General features: G+C 37.6%; 1 protein-coding gene across 5 annotated transcripts in view; it reads left to right on the top strand.

Annotated features, from left to right (window-relative positions):
• Window positions 1–15,296, top strand: part of LOC140863173 (uncharacterized) — a 71,497-nt gene extending 56,201 nt beyond the window's left edge. For 3 of the 5 annotated variants that reach the window (XM_073266616.1, XM_073266551.1, XM_073266431.1), the window contains 14 exons: window positions 81–157; window positions 928–1,381; window positions 1,486–1,572; window positions 7,417–7,569; window positions 7,662–7,846; window positions 8,779–9,315; window positions 9,480–9,657; window positions 9,736–9,878; window positions 9,960–10,086; window positions 10,458–10,679; window positions 11,305–11,661; window positions 13,375–13,533; window positions 13,916–14,203; window positions 14,425–15,296. In XM_073266616.1, the coding sequence (XP_073122717.1) occupies window positions 81–157; window positions 928–1,381; window positions 1,486–1,572; window positions 7,417–7,569; window positions 7,662–7,846; window positions 8,779–9,315; window positions 9,480–9,657; window positions 9,736–9,878; window positions 9,960–10,086; window positions 10,458–10,679; window positions 11,305–11,661; window positions 13,375–13,533; window positions 13,916–14,203; window positions 14,425–14,580 (3,123 nt within the window). In that variant the 3' untranslated portion in view covers window positions 14,581–15,296. Of the gene's footprint in view, window positions 1–80; window positions 158–927; window positions 1,382–1,485; window positions 1,573–7,416; window positions 7,570–7,661; window positions 7,847–8,778; window positions 9,316–9,479; window positions 9,658–9,735; window positions 9,879–9,959; window positions 10,087–10,457; window positions 10,680–11,304; window positions 11,662–12,379; window positions 13,274–13,374; window positions 13,534–13,915; window positions 14,204–14,424 lie in introns of those variants that run through there. The other 2 variants (XR_012143862.1, XM_073266693.1) reach the window with 2 other exon arrangements.
• Window positions 15,297–16,499: the final 1,203 nt, after the last annotated feature.

Here is a 16,499-nt window from a genome sequence, read left to right as displayed (position 1 = left end):
GCATAAAATTGTGCGTGAAAACTATTATTTCAAATATATATTTTTAATTATTCATCCTTTTTTGGCTCATGGTGAAACAGGATCCAGTTCTTATTTTGGATCTGACAAATGGTAATCATGTTTCATCATTTTGGATGCTTCAACAGCAGAGAAAAAGGTAGTCTCTGATTATTTGCATGTTCTGATATTTCTTGCTTTTCTATATCTTTAAGCTGTCTCTTTTTCCTCAAAGCTCTTGATGTGGGAAATTTACTATAGTTGGCATGAGTTGTCTAGATTCATGAAGTCTTTTATTGCCTTGAACGTAGTGGCTTCTACGCTTGGTCTTTGTAGCAGATTCCATAGACGGTTATGCACCATGTTCCCTTGTCTGCATCTAATTCAGCCACCTCAATATCATTGGTATAAGATATTATATTTGCCCTTCAAGTCATTTCATGTAATGACAATAAAAGCAAGTCTCAAATCATTCATGATGCTAAGGAACTGATGATAAGAAAGAGAGCCCAGTTGATGGCAAAATTGCCATTTTCATCTTCGTTACTGATTCTGTCGAAGAGAATGCATATACGGTAGCATCATGAGGGAAAGTGCTCCTAGGTTCCCAAGGTAGATTTGTCTGAATTATAAGGATATTTTCTGCCATGTGAAATCGAATGAACCTGTTGGTCAATATCTGGATTTCTTTCAGATTCCCAAAAATATATGAATCTTGATTCAAACATTATCACCCAATGTATTCTCCCTAGGCTGCTATGGTATCTGTTGTTAGCGGTTGAGATCATCCGAAGGGTGGTTCATTTCATCCCTTTTGCTGCAAAATTTATCCCTCTACACTGATTAACTAAAGGATACTTGCATTGACAACTGTTAATATGCTTGACCGATTTTATTTTGTTTTATTTCTTTCTGATGCCTTTAACTCAGGAGGTTAAGGGTCAGTGTTGAGCGTGACATGGGAGGAACCGCAGCTGCTCCAAAAACCATTAGGTTTTTTGTTCCCTACTGGATAGATAATGATTCCTTCCTGTCATTGGCATATAAAGTGGTGGAAATTGAACCACTGGATAGCAACTCTGTGGATTCTGTTCAAGTCTCCAAAGCAGTGAAATCTGCAAAATCAGCCTTGAAATATCCTTCTACTCCAATAGTTGGAAGACAGGTTGGTGGGAGGAAAAACATTCAAGTACTTGAAGCGATTGAAGATACTAGTCCGATACCTAGTATGCTTTCTCCACAAGACTATATTGGCCGTGGTGGTGTCATGCTATTTTCGTCACGGAATGATGCGTATCTGTCCCCAAGGGTGGGAATTGCTGTTGCTGTGCAAGGTTCTGAACATTTCAGTCCTGGAGTATCACTTCTTGAGCTGGAGAAAAAGGTAATTTGGGGAGTATAATTCATTGTGTGTGATGATGTAAGATTTTCACAAGATGTGTATGCAACTTACAATTTTGAATATGCCTGGACTTGACTTCTCTGCAGCAACGGGTTGATGTCGTAGCATTTAATTCGGATGGAAATTATTATAAGCTTTCAGCTGTGCTACACATGACTTCAGATAGAACGAAGGTATTCGGTGGAGTTTTGTAATTGCAGTTTTCACTTGTTTATAAATTTCTATCATGGATCTTTCATTCTACTGATTCCTAGGTAATATTTGACTAACATGATTCAGTTCCAGAATAATGAACAAACATAGGATATGAGCAGAAGAGTGTCTGAAAAATCACCTATAGTGGCCTAGGTATAGGGTAAGCAGCAGCATAGAGGTAAATTGATTAGCTAAAATGTGAAGTTTACAAATACCAGTTGTTCGTGCATACTGTAAAAAAGAGAGAATTCTTTTTTTTATTTCAGTACGTACTTTACATTGGATGCAACTATCTTAAATAATTTACAATACAAATCAAATCCCAAGATTCTAGATGTAATCTATATCTATCTATAAATAAATAAATCTTGTTACCAAATAAACTGAAATTATATTAAAGATAAGATTTGATTTAATTTAATCTAAATATTTCTACACTCCCCCTCAAGCTTGGCTATAGATGTTGATGAGTCCAAGCTTGTGAATAAGAAATTCAAATGAATTTTCTGTCAGGCCTTTAGTTACTAGATCAGCTAGTTGATGAGAAGTGGGAACATATTCAATGTCGATTATGCCTCCATCCAATTTTTCTTTAATGAAATGACGATCTACTTCCACATGCTTCGTTCTATCATGATGGACAGGATTATGAGCTATACTGATGGTAGACTTGTTATCACAGTATAGTTTCATAGGGCTTTCAAATCCGATTCTCAATTCTTCCATCACTCTCTTTATCCAAATGAGTTCACATATTCCATGTGACATGGCCCTATATTCAGCTTCAGCGTTGCTCCTGGCCACAACAGATTGTTTCTTGCTCCTCCACGTTACCAAATTTCCCCACAATAATGTACAATATCCAGATGTCGATTTTCGATCATCGATCGAACCGGCCCAATCTGCATCAGTGAATCCTTTTATTCCCCTGTCATTGGTTTTAGTAAATAATAAACCTTTTCCAGGTGTTTGTTTCAAATATCTCAAGATGCGATACACAACATTGAGATGACCTTGACGTGGAGCATGCATATACTGGCTAACTAAGCTGACTCCAAATGCAATGTCTGGCCTTGTATGTGAAAGATAAATAAGTCTTCCCACAAGGCGTTGATACTTTCCCTTGTCAACTGGCTCACCTTCCAGCATCTTCTCTTTATTACCAAGTTCAATTGGGGTCTTACTTGGTTTGCTTCCCAGCATGCCTGTCTCTTCTAGAAGATCTAAGGTGTATTTCCTTTGAGAAACGGAAATTCCATTCTTGCTCCTTGCTATCTCCATCCCTAAGAAATACTTTAATGCTCCAAGATCTTTGACTTCAAACTCTTTTGCCATCATTTGTTTGATTTTATTCATTTCTTCACTATCATCTCTAGTGATAATAATATCATCAACATACACAATGATAACAGTGATCCTTCCTTTCTCAGAATGTTTCACAAACAGTGTGTGATCAGCCTGTCCCTGTTTGTACCCAAATCTCTTGATAGCCTTTGAAAACCTGTTAAACCAATCTCTAGGAGACTGTTTTAAACCATAGAGAGATTTGTTAAGTTTACAAACAATTTCTCTTCCTAGATTCTCCGTAAACCCCGGAGGTTGACACATATAGACTTCCTCTTCCAACTCACCATTCAAGAATGCATTTTTAATGTCAAATTGATGCAGAGGCCAATCAAGATTGACTGCTAAAGAGAGAAGAATTCGAACCGTATTGAGTTTGGCAACAGGAGCAAAAGTTTCATTATAGTCAATCCCAAAGGTTTGTGTAAAGCCTTTGGCCACCAGTCGGGCTTTATACCTTTCCACTGAGCCATCCGCCTTATATTTTAGAGTGAAAACCCATTTACTTCCCACTGCACACTTGCCCTGTGGTAATTTCACCAAGTCCCATGTTTTATTTTTCTTCAGGGCATCCATCTCTTCTAGAACAGCAGTTTTCCACTCCGGAACAATCAATGCCTCCTCAATAGACCTGGGAATAGGCACACTAGATAGATTTGAAGTAAAAGCACGAAATGGAGGTGACAGTTTTGAGTAGGAGACAAACTGGGAGATAGGGTGTTGGGTACAAGACCTTACATCTTTTCTAACAGCTATGGGCAAGTCTAGATCAAGAATGGAATTGGATATACCTGGTTCTTTGGGAGGTTCCACCACCGGATCATTCGTTTGACAGTGAGTGGGATCCATGACTTCTTTTTCAAACCGAGGTTTTTTCCTGCGAGAGTAGACTTGTAGTTGCTGTCTAGGAACATGTCTTTGCTCTGTGTGACTAGAAGAGGGGCTGGAAGGGTTGCTGGGCAAACTGGATACGCTGCCGGACGAACTGGTAGGGCTGGAAGGGCTGCTGGATGAAGAGTTAGTTGAGTTGAAATTGGGCAGTGGACTGATATGTACAGAATCAGTGGGTAAAGGTATGTCCACAACATCCCAGAAGCAAGATTCACTCTTGTTTTCCCCCTGAATCGCAGCGGATGAGAAATAAGGAGTATTTTCAAAGAAAGTAACATCACACGAGACATACACTTTTCTGGTTTGAGGACAATAACACCTATAACCCTTTTGTGTTGGAGAATATCCAACAAAAACAGTTTTGACAGCCCTAGGATCAAGCTTGCTTTGGCCTTGGTTATGGAGATGGACAAAAGCTGTACACCCAAAGATTTTTAGAGGAAGATCATGGGGTTTAAACACTTGAGTATAGTGCTTCTTGAGAACAGACAAGGGAGTGTTGAACTTTAGAGGGCGACTAGGTAGACGATTTATTAAGTAGGCGGAAGTTAAGATAGCATCCCCCCACAAATATTTTGGAACGTTCATTGTAAACATAAGGGCCCGGGAAATTTCTAACAAGTGCCTATTCTTTCTTTCCGACACTCCATTTTGTTGTGGAGTATCAACGCAAGAGCTTTGGTGTATGATCCCATGTTGTGATACATACTCACCAAGACTGGAATTAAAGTATTCCCTCCCATTATCTGTTCTTAGCATTCGAATTTGGGCTTGAAATTGGGTTTGTACCATTTTATGGAAAATCTTGAATGTGTGAGCAGTTTCAGATTTATGTTGAAGCAAAAAAACCCAAGTGACTCTTGTTTGATCATCGATAAATGTGAGAAACCATCTTTTTCCACCGGAGGTGGTGACTTTGGAGGGTCCCCATACATCGCTATGGATTAAAGAAAATGGTGTTGATGGTACATATGGTTTTGGGGAAAAGGAGGTGCGAGTTTGTTTAGCAAGTTGGCACATTCCACAATCAAGCGAATCAAGCTCTTTATTACTGAACAAAGAAGGAAATTGTTGTCTTAAAAAAGAAAAACTTGGATGACCAAGTCTACGATGCCACAACATAAGTTCTTGACTCCTAGACACAGAAAAAGACACATTATTAGACTCGAACTTCTGTCTACTCTTTGCTGGATCATTCTCGAAGTAATAAAGGCCGTCATGAACCCTAGCACTGCCAATCATCTTCCCTGATAGTAGGTTCTGAAATTGACATGAAGAAGACATGAATTTAGCAACACAGTTACTGTCTCGAGTCAATTTATTAACTGAAATCAGATTGCATTTCAATGCAGGAACATGGAAGGCTGCTAACAGAACCAAAGTTGAGGATAATCTTATGTTACCAATTCCAGCAACGTCTGTCCTAGAACCATCAACTAGTATAACAGTAGTGGGACGTGTGCAAGGAATATAGGTACAAAAGATATTTAAACAACCTGTCATATGGTCTGATGCCCCTGTATCAATGATCCAAGGATCCAGAGAGAAATATGAGGATTTTTGGACAGAGAAATTTTTACCTGAATGAGCAATTGAACATGAGCCAACACTGGGATGGGCATTGACCGAAGATTGATTGAGCTGTTTGCAAAGTTGTTCAATCTGCTCTTTAGTCAAGGACATAGAAGTAGATTCTGTTTTGCCATCTTGAAATTGGGTCTTGTACACCTTGCTGTCCTTTTTCTTTTTAGGCTGCCAATTCGCAGGTTTCCCATGGAGGTCCCAACATGTATCCCTGGTATGTCCAGGATAATGACAATAGTCACACAGCGGACGAGTACTCGACTTTTGGTTGGGATTTTACTTCCCAAAGGATGTAGGCTTGTGTGAAACAAGGGCAAAACCTTCTGGTATAGACGTAACAACCGAAACATCAACAAGCATTACTTTTCGGCGAGCTTCTTCCCGTCGAACCTCAGCGAATGCATCTTCAGCCGAGGGAAAGGGCTCTCGGGCCACCACCCGACCGCGTACTTCATCCAAGTCGCGATTGAGCCCCGCAAGAAAATAAAATACTCTTTCCTTCTCGATGTTTTTCCTCAGTTTGTAACTGCAATCCACACAGATTGACTCTTCCTCAAAGAAAAGGTTGAGTTCTTGCCAAAGGTCTTGAAGATCCGAGAAGTATTGAGTGACATACTTTGAATCCTGCTTCATTTCTTTGAGTTTAGAACGGAGCTCAAAGATCTGAGAGGCATTACCAAGATCTGAATACATACGTCGGGCTGCGTCCCATACTTCTTTAGCCGTCTTGAACCAGAGATACCGTCGGCTAATTTGAGGCTCCATTGAATTTATGAGCCAAGCGAAAACCATCGAATTCTCGACCACCCATGTTTTGTATGAAGAATCGGTGGATTTGGGAGTTGGTAATTCACCGGTGATATACCCCAATTTTCCTCTGCCACAAATCACAATTTTTACTGATTGTGCCCACTGGAGATAATTTTTTCCATCTAGTTTGTGGCTTGTAATTGAAGAGGATGAGTGATCATTCCCCAAAAAGGTTGTGATGGGAGTGAGGGTTTTTTCGGCCATGGAATTGCCGGAATCAGTACTGTCTTTCGAAGGGGAAGAATCGGGTTTGGCCATTTTTAAACCTTAGGCTTTGATACCATGTGAAAAAGAGAGAATTCTTTTTTTTTTTTATTTCAGTACGTACTTTACATTGGATGCAACTATCTTAAATAATTTACAATACAAATCAAATCCCAAGATTCTAGATGTAATCTATATCTATCTATAAATAAATAAATCTTGTTACCAAATAAACTTAAACTATATTAAAGATAAGATTTGATTTGATTTAATCTAAATATTTCTACACATACATTTGTGTGAACCCGGGTCTTTATGCAGCGGACAGGAGTACAGATTTCAGATTATCGCTTTGGTAGGGATTATGAGAGAGAATTTTGCCTTGTATCTATATAAAATAGGGGAAATCTAATGCGCTTGACAGCATGTTTTACTCACACAACACTCATTTTTAGAAATCATAATTTCATCTTTTTCCCTTGAATCTTAAAATATATTTTGTTGTATATTAACTCTTAAATGTTTACATCTATTTACACCCTCATATTGTAAACACCAACACTCACATCCACCTTCCTTAAGGGAGGTAGAGGCAATTTATGTTTTTTTGGAGAGAAGGCTTGTTCAACGGGGACAAACGTGAAAGGAGACAGATGCAATTCATCGTATGAATAATAGCAATTGTTAAGTTATTGTTTCTCCCTAAGAATGTTGGCTTTTGTTGGAAGACGGAAGTTGATAAAGTGTTGCTTTTGCTGGTAAAAGATATCTATATTCGTATTGTTCCTCTCTGTCCGTAGTCTTTCTCACATTCAGAATATACGCGACAGAAATCTTCCGAGACTAAAGAAATGTGGGATCATTATTTCTTATTCTTATGCCATTTTGGTTTGGAAAATAAATTTCCCATTTCTTGAGTGGTTTTGGACATGAAATAAATTCTATGACGTAAATGAATGACTGAATCACCAACCCACGTGTATCTGCAGGTTGTGCATTTTCAACCACAAACAATGTTCATTAACAGAGCTGGATTTAGCATATGCATGCAACAGTGTGACACTCGTATGATGGAATGGCTTCATCCCGCTGATCCTCCCAAACATTTTGGATGGCAGTCTGGAAAAGCTGAGTTGCTCAAGGTTGTTCATAAGTCTCACCCATATTAAAATATGCATATATTTTCTGAAAAGAGTTGTGACTTACTTTATCCATCTTATCTGTCCCGAAATAGTTGCAAATGGACGGGTACCAATGGAGTGGACCATTCACAATTGGTACAGAAGGTTTTATGTCTATTTGCTTGAGGTGTGAGTCAGGAAGTGGTCAAATGCATATTTCGGTTGAAGTAAGAGGTGGAACTAAAACCTCTCGCTATGAAGTTATATTCCGTCCCAAATCTGTTTCGAGTCCCTACAGGTGATTGTAGAATCATGCTCTCTTATATAATTTTCTTTTCCTTGGCAATTGCCCCTTTAGCCTCACCTAGGTATCAAAATCTGTTGTAGAGAATGGAATAAATATATTTGATGATTTGTTGGAGAAGCTAGGGGTTATATCCAGAAAGGCTGTTCCTTCTGTGGTCCACGTTATCATAATGACTTTTGTTTTTGCTTTATTCTGTCCTTGTCTAAGGCAACTTTGTCCCTATTTGATTCTTTCATACTAAAGCTTACAAAATGCTTTTATACAAAGTGGACTCTGTTTCAACTGAACAAACTCTCTTGATATATGACTCTCTCTATAGATGTGCGTGTACATATACAGCGCATGGTTCTACAGTATTTAGTGCTATCATTGTAAACAGAAAACTTGGATATTGTTTTCCTGTCTTCTTTTCCCTCTTTGGTCTGCTAAGAATCGTTGTCACCTGTTCAAAACTAGGGAGTCCTTTTACCCTTGCCCTGTACTTCTCTTGACTTATCTTGATTTTACAGAACCTAGAAGTACTCGAGGCCATAAAAGTTTTTACATGTTAAAAAGATGTTCCAAAATATGAAATATCTACATGAGTATGGGATAGTTGAGTTTTTGATTATATACTTAGAAATCTTATACTGAATTGACAGACTAACAGTTAATAGTTTGTTACCAAAGCTATTGAAATCCATCACTAGCTTAGAATGAGTGACTATTATGTGTCTTCTGAAGCTGATCAATATCATGGTGGACCAAGAAAGAATATAAATCACTAGCTTAGAGCGAGTGACTATTCTGTGTGTCTTCTGAAGTTGGTCATGGTGGACTAAAATTTCTGATTTATTTTTCTTTTCAAAAGCCCTTTTTTGTGTATTAGCTTTCAATTCTCTTTTTGCCTCCACTGTCTGTATTTCTAACAAAAGCTATTTCAGGATTGAAAATCGCTCTTTGTTTCTTCCAATACAATATCGTCAAGTCAATGGTTCAAAAGACTCTTGGAGGTCTCTACTCCCAAATGCTGCTGCTCCGTTTTCATGGGAAGATCTTGGTAGACAACGATATTTGGAATTACTGATAGATGGTGATGAACCTTCGACATCACAGGTATATGATATTGATGAGATTAATGATCATCAACCGATCCAGGTTTCTGGACGCCCTGGGAGGGCTCTACGAGTCACCATCCTTAGGGAGGAGAAAGCAAATGTTGTCCAAATCAGTGATTGGATGCCAGATGAAGAAGCTCCCACACTTTTGAATCGAAGTCTTTCGTCTTTGCTTCAAATCTCTGATAGTAATTCTCAAACTAAACAGTCAACATCCACCTCACATGGTGAGTTTCATCTCATTGTTGAGGTTGCAGACCTTGGAATATCCATTGTGGATCATACACCTGAAGAGATATTGTATTTGTCACTGCAAAATTTTTTGCTCTCACACTCAACTGGACTGGGCTCGGGATTTAGTCGGTAATATTCTTGTTTACATAACTAGGAGTGAATTGTCAATCGCTTGTCTTATTTAATTGTATGTATGGAAGTTGTAACTTTGATTGCATCATTTCCATTTTCAGTCCTCAATTTAACCACTTTGATAATATGGTTCACTCGTGACTCTGGATTTTCTGATTCAGGTTAAAAGTTAGAGTGGGGGCGATTCAGGTGGATAATCAGTTGCCTTTGACTCCAATGCCGGTTCTCTTCCGGCCACAAAGAGCTGGGGAGGAGACTGATTATATTTTGAAGCTTTCTGTGACACAGCAATCGACCGGCTCTTTAGATTTATGTGTATATCCTTATATAGGTTTGCAGGTGAGTATTGCAAACATATTTTTTTTCACTGGATTTTTATATTTAATGCTAAGAAATATTAAAATTATATTCTGTCAGGGACCTGAAAATACTGCATTTATGATTAACATCCACGAACCCATCATTTGGCGCCTTCATGGATTGATCCAGCAGACAAATATTTCCAGAATTTTTAGTTCTCAGACCACTTCAGTTTCAGTTGATCCCATCATGCAGATTGGGTATGCAGTGCCCATCTCTTTATGCCATCTCTTCAGAAATTAAATTTGTGTTAATGAATGGTGGTACTCTTGCTTTGGCAGTGTTTTCAATCTTTCAGAGGTTCGATTCAAAGTTACCATGGCTATGTCCCCTACTCAACGTCCAGTAGGTGTCCTTGGATTTTGGGCAAGCTTAATGACTGCACTTGGAAATACTGAAAACATGCCCGTAAGAATTACTTTCAGTATTTATCCCGTAGACTATAATGTTGATTTTTACCTTAAATTAGATTCAACTACTAATATTGGGTACGGTGGAAAAGTATTTTGGGAAAGCCAAGAGAAGGTCATTTGTCCAGCCAAAGTGCACTTCCCACAAGTCCCTAACTAGACATTAATGATCAGTCGTCGGTATTTCATTGATCTCTTCTGGTCACTAGCTTAGCCCAATTTAGCTATTGAGTACCCTGATGGATTTCATCTAGTACAAATTCAGTGATCCCTTTTTCTAGTCCTTTTACCAGATAAGTATTATTGGTATTGTTGTGATTTCATCTCTTGGTGGTGTGATTTGTAATACTTTATGATATGATTAATCAGGTTCGGATCAATCAGAGATTTCTCGAAAATGTTTCTATGAGACATAGCGTTCTTGTCAGTAATGCTCTCTCAAACATAAAAAAGGATATTCTTAGTCAACCTCTCCAGCTGCTTTCTGGAGTTGATATTTTGGGTAATGCTAGCAGTGCACTTGGACATATGAGCAAAGGTGTTGCTGCCTTATCAATGGATAAGAAATTTATGCAGAGTCGCCAAAGACAGGTTTCTACAAAGATTCTTACCTTTTATGACTTCAATAATTCGTGCTATTGTTAGTTGTTGTTTCAGAGTTGTATTTAAAGCAAAGATATTAATGGGTTGCGTAGACAATCTTTCTTGATTTTCTTTCTATACAATTAAATAAAGATTTTATTGAGCTTCAAGTGCTGGAAGCATGTTCTTTGTTGTAAGCACACATGTCTTCTACATATTTATTTCTTGTGCTATCTTCCCATTAACTAAGCAACCTCATTTATGCTCTAGGATGTCACCTTTGGGTGCATGGTTCTTATAGTTGACTTATTATTCTATTTACGGTTCACTTTAACTTTCAGATTGCATTTGATTGATTTTTTCTAAAACTTGTGTACGCTATATTCTCTATTTTTCCACGTTTCTTAGCCTAAGGTTTTCAAGAGAGAACACAATTTTTTAAAACTTTGAGGAACGCAAGCTCAAATATCTCTGTGACAGCCAAAATTTTGTGATTATGTCTACTATATTCTCTACTTCAATGATACTAAATCATGTCATGGCTTTCCCATTACATAGCTTTTTTTACTTTACATTTGCAATTACAGGCTAAATGATGCATGCCTTTTATAGTAATGCAGTTTCTTTCTTGCAGGAGAACAAAGGTGTAGAGGACTTTGGTGATGCCATTCGAGAAGGGGGTGGAGCCTTAGCAAAAGGTCTATTCCGAGGTGTCACTGGCATTTTAACAAAGCCTCTTGAAGGTGCAAAAGCATCTGGTGTTGAGGGTTTCGTACAGGGTGTTGGGAAGGGTTTGATAGGTGTTGCTGCACAGCCTGTTAGTGGTGTTTTGGATCTCTTGTCAAAAACTACTGAAGGTGCAAATGCAATGAGGATGAAGATAGCATCCGCAATTGCTTCTGAGGATCAACTACTTCGCAAGAGGCTACCGCGAGTTATTAGTGGTGATAATTTACTCAGGCCTTATGATGACTACAAAGCGCAGGGACAGGTACAATTTTTCATTACTCTATGCCTTTAAATTTCTGCTCTCCTTTACTGTATTATTCCCAGTTGGTTGGTCATAATCTCTATTAGTTGGTACTCAGTGGTTTTGACGTTTCAGATGTGTATTCTCTAATTTTTCACTGTCTGGTGAAACTTTGGTGGATATCTTGCATTTAGGATTTATTTGTGACAACAAATTCTGATCTCTGCCGTAACCTGTATGATTCCCTGGCTGCAATTTTCTAGTTTCTCAATTGAAATATGGAACTGATGCCTTGTTTCCTCACAAATGAAGTAACAATCAACACACTTGAAATACCAGATAAGAAAATTGTGATTTTACTCATGAATATTATGACAACCGCAGTTTCATTGTTCTAATAAATCAGTTGACATTCTGATCAAAATCAACTATATGGACCGATGTTTGTTATGCATGAAATGCCTTTTATTGTTGCCAAATATATCTAGGGTGAAGCTATTTTGACGGCTTTCTATTTGATCAATAGGCTGTCTACACACATTATATAATATAGCACTCCTTTGACACACTTCATAAATAATTTCTTGTGTGTCACTGAATTCTGATTTCCCTCATAATTCCGGTTGCTCTGTCTTTTCATATTCCTAACGACCTTGGATCAATTCTTGATCCTCGATCCGGAAAGGAGGGTTGTTTAAGTAATGTGATAACCTACAAGTTGAAGCATATACTAATGTAGATTGGGCGGAGAATGGTACTCATACGATGCTATACATCCATTGAAGGCAACTTTGCCACTTGGCAAAGCTAAAAAGCAAAACTTCGTGTTTAGGATTTGTGCTGAAGCAGAGTTTAGATCAATAGCTCAGGGAATTTGTGAAGCATGGGAGATATTGGAAGAAATAAAAATCTCAAATCATATCCCATGAAGATATATTGTGATAATAGAGTAGCCTTCTCTATTGCTCTTGATTCGGTTCTTCACGATAGAAGAAAGCACGTGGAAGTTGATAAGCATTTTATCAAGGAAAAACTTGAGAGGGGAACGATTTATATGCTTTATATTCCTCCTAGATAGCATATTGCAGATTTTGTCACTAAAAGAGTACTTCAAATACTTTGACAAGCTGTTTGGGAAAAAAAACTGTTGGACAAGTTGGTGAGCAAACTTGCTATGGTCATGTTTATAGAGCAGTAATCAGAGGAAACTTTCCTAGGTTAGTGTCCCAAAAAAATGTATATAGTCATTTACATCTAGTAGGATGCATTTGGATTACTGGATTTTAAATCCGTGATTTCAAATTCTTTTGACTTCTTTTGAATGATTAAATTTGGTGAATTTTAAATTTACTCTGTATCAATTTAAGCATTTTCAGTAGTAATTGTGATTGATTTCAAATACATCTATCTTGGATATATCATTCCATGTTTAACAATTTCTAAATCAAATCCTTCCATCCAAATCAAATCCATCAATCCAAACACGACTTTAGATGAAATAGAAGAAAATAATTTTATATTCGCCTTTGTCTATAAAGTAATGGTGAATTAAAGTATTGAAAATGTTAGGTGGTCCCGCTTTTCAGTTTCGATGTGCTGTTAAAACTTTATCATGATTTCATTGCCAGTGTTATGGTATTTTTTATTGTTAGTTTTACTCTCAGTTGTATGGTTATCATGCTTGCCAGAACTTTGTCACTGACAGTTGCTGTTACTTGTCTTTGCGTTATGAAGATTATACTGCAATTGGCAGAGTCTGGATCATTCTTTATTCAAGTTGATCTGTTCAAAGTACGTGGGAAATATGCCTTAACAGATGCTTATGAAGACCACATTGCTCTTCCCAAGGGAAGAATCATTTTGGTTACTCATCGGAGAGTTGTATTGTTGCAAGTGAGTTGGTTCAATTTGACTGGGAACATAATTCCTTTGTTAAAACGGATGAGCCTAACAAGTTGTCTTCATGCTAGTGACTTTATAGGGAAAATAGCATTCCGCCCCCCCACCCCTGTGAAAACCCAAAAAAGCACGACCCCCTAAAAGAAATTGATGATCTTTAAAAGCCTATATCTATTAAAAATAAAAATAAAAAAGTAGAGGCATAAAATCCCCTGCAAATAGGCAAATGTGCTGACTTTTAAAACATAGGGTTTGGAAAAACCTTTAATTTTGTATGGGAGGTTATGTTTTTTTCGATTCTTCACAACGGTAGTAAGTGCAGTTTGCCCTGATTTTTCAGCACTCATACTCACAATTTCTTGTATGTTGTTTTCAGCAACCATCTAACCTCATTGCTCAGAAAAAATTCAATCCAGCCAGAGATCCATGTTCAGTGCTCTGGGATGTTGTGTGGGATGACTTGGTGACAATGGAATTGATTCATGGAAAGAAAGACCATCCGAATGGTCCACCTTCGCGTATTATTCTATATTTACAGAGTCGATCATTTGATACAAAGGATCAATTTCGAATAATTAAGTGTAACCGTGATTCGAATCAAGCATTTGAAGTTTATTCTTCGGTAGAACAAGCAAGATGCACCTATGGATCGGCACAGCCAACGGTTGGGTCTTGAACTAGCTGATCATCTTTCTTTCAATTTTATACTTCCTCTTCCTTGTAATGTTTTTTATGATGTTGAAATTTTTTTTTTGATGAGGATAAGTTAGCATCACAAGTTATCTAGGGAATACATCATGCACCTCTACAACCACTTGATTGTTTCTAAACTTTGAGAAGCCATGTTTCGCTAATTGCTCTAGCCTGTCTGTGTTGTTGTGTCAGGCCTTGCTGAAGAGGAAAGTGACGAAACCATATTCCCCTGTGATTGATGCGGCTAGCTCTGAAGTTAATACCAAGGGAGTTCACATATTATCTACCCACCAGATGCCGTCATCTGTAACTTTAAATTCTACTCTAGGTGCGGTGAACAATGATTGACATATAGGACACTTATTACCTCTGCTATGAAGTGTGGTAACTGGTAACCATTACTGCTAACACAATGAATGTGAAGGTACTTCAGTCAACGAACTTGCATATCATGTGTCATGCTTCTTTAGCTCCACCACGAATAGACACAGCAGCAGCGCATGGTATATCCCAGTATATTTGATATCATACTCCTTTCCTGCCAAACTTGTCTGCCATTTCAAGTAGACATGTTTGAAAAATTTGTGGATAGGTATCTAGAAAGTTGAAATGCCAGATCTCAACCACTCGTGAATGGGAAATGTTGGTGACCGAGCGGGAACAAAATCTTTTTTCTTCAGTGATGTGCTCTGAGAACCCGTGCAAGCAAGCAGATATCTCTCATTTTTGTATTTTGCTGTGGTACAGTTCTTTCACTCGGGTTTTTGAAGATGAAAATACCAATTGTTGTGTGTATATAACATTTGTTCGGAGTTCGGACACCAAGCAAGCACCTGGATTTCGTTTTTCGATGAGGCATACGAGGATCAGTGCATCTTTAATGCTCCTATATAAAAATTTTGGCGACCATTAAGACTGGCAGTTAACGCAGCATCACTTGTACATGATCTTGTAAAAGTTAGCATAAAGGAACGTGAATACCCGATGTTGATATTTATATATGTAATTTTTTTCCACATTCTTCTTATTTTTTAGTTATTATTTCCATGCACTATCCTCTTGAACTTCTATTTTAGAATATCAATTGATTTCAATATCCATATTAAAAATCTAGATTTAATGATATTGTGAAAATGATGTTCTTACTTAAGCTCTGCTGATGTTATACGTCTTCCGAACTATATAAATATTCACCGTGTGTTTTCTTATGATCTTATTCAAAATTTCTTCTCTCGAGTGTCAGATTCTAAATAAATTTAAAATTCAATCTATGACCAATAAATTAAAAGCATTGAAATATAGAAAACACAATTAAACTTGAGAAATTCAATCACATAAATCAGAAGTCATAGTAATCGTCAAAACTAAGGTACGTCATTCATCTAGAAATAAAAAGTTATTTCATAATGCAAAAGAAACAAGAACAAAACATGTTTATGAATATAGACATCAAATTTCAATAATAGGAAAAAATAGAGAAATAATAGCGAAGCAAATCCGTATCTCTGTTCCCAGATTCAGCGTTCTTCGTCTTCGCAATCGATCTTTCTTCCAAATCCTTCCTTTGAATGCATCATTCTCTCTCAACTCGTCTCTCTTGTGTGACGTGTGTTGTGTGCGTGTATGTCCCTCTTGTAGGTCAGATTTTTTCTTCTATAAGTTTCAAAGCCCGATGAATAAAGTCTAACAAGTCTGGTCCTTTCGCTAACTCTTTCTCTTCATATTTCTCGCAGGGGCAGCGCCTAGGCTCTTAAATGTAACGTCTAGGCGCTAAATTGGCTTCACAAGTGCGCAGGTTAAGCGCCTAGGCACCACTGCTTCGTGTCTTCTTCCCTATTTAGGCGTTTAGGCATCTCGTTTTGGTACTTAGACTCTTCCTTTGCGCTCCAAAATCATATATTGATTCATCTTCAATCTTCTTTGTATCTTCAACACTTCTCTTTTCATGCAATTCATATATTTTGTCAAATTCCTGTATTCCACATAAGAACACCAAAATGCGCAAAATACCACTCAATTCATAACAGAAGCCAAGCTAAATCATATAAAAATTATGTTCATAAATTGCACTTATCAAATCCCCCCAAACATAGATTTTTGCTAGTCCCGAACAAAACAAAACATGTAGACAAGAAAATATCATACATAAAATACACAAGAAAGCATGATATTTTGTAATACAATCGGTCTCATACTTCCATATTCTATCATTCACTCCATATGTTGGTTATTTTCATCAAGATTTTTCGTGTGTTTGGTTTGCAATC

Source organism: Henckelia pumila, chromosome 1 (genome assembly GCF_033568475.1).
Source record: "Henckelia pumila isolate YLH828 chromosome 1, ASM3356847v2, whole genome shotgun sequence".
NCBI lineage: Eukaryota > Viridiplantae > Streptophyta > Magnoliopsida > Lamiales > Gesneriaceae > Henckelia > Henckelia pumila.
Note: the sequence above shows the minus strand (reverse complement) of the source record. Positions and strands in the feature narration are given on the sequence as shown.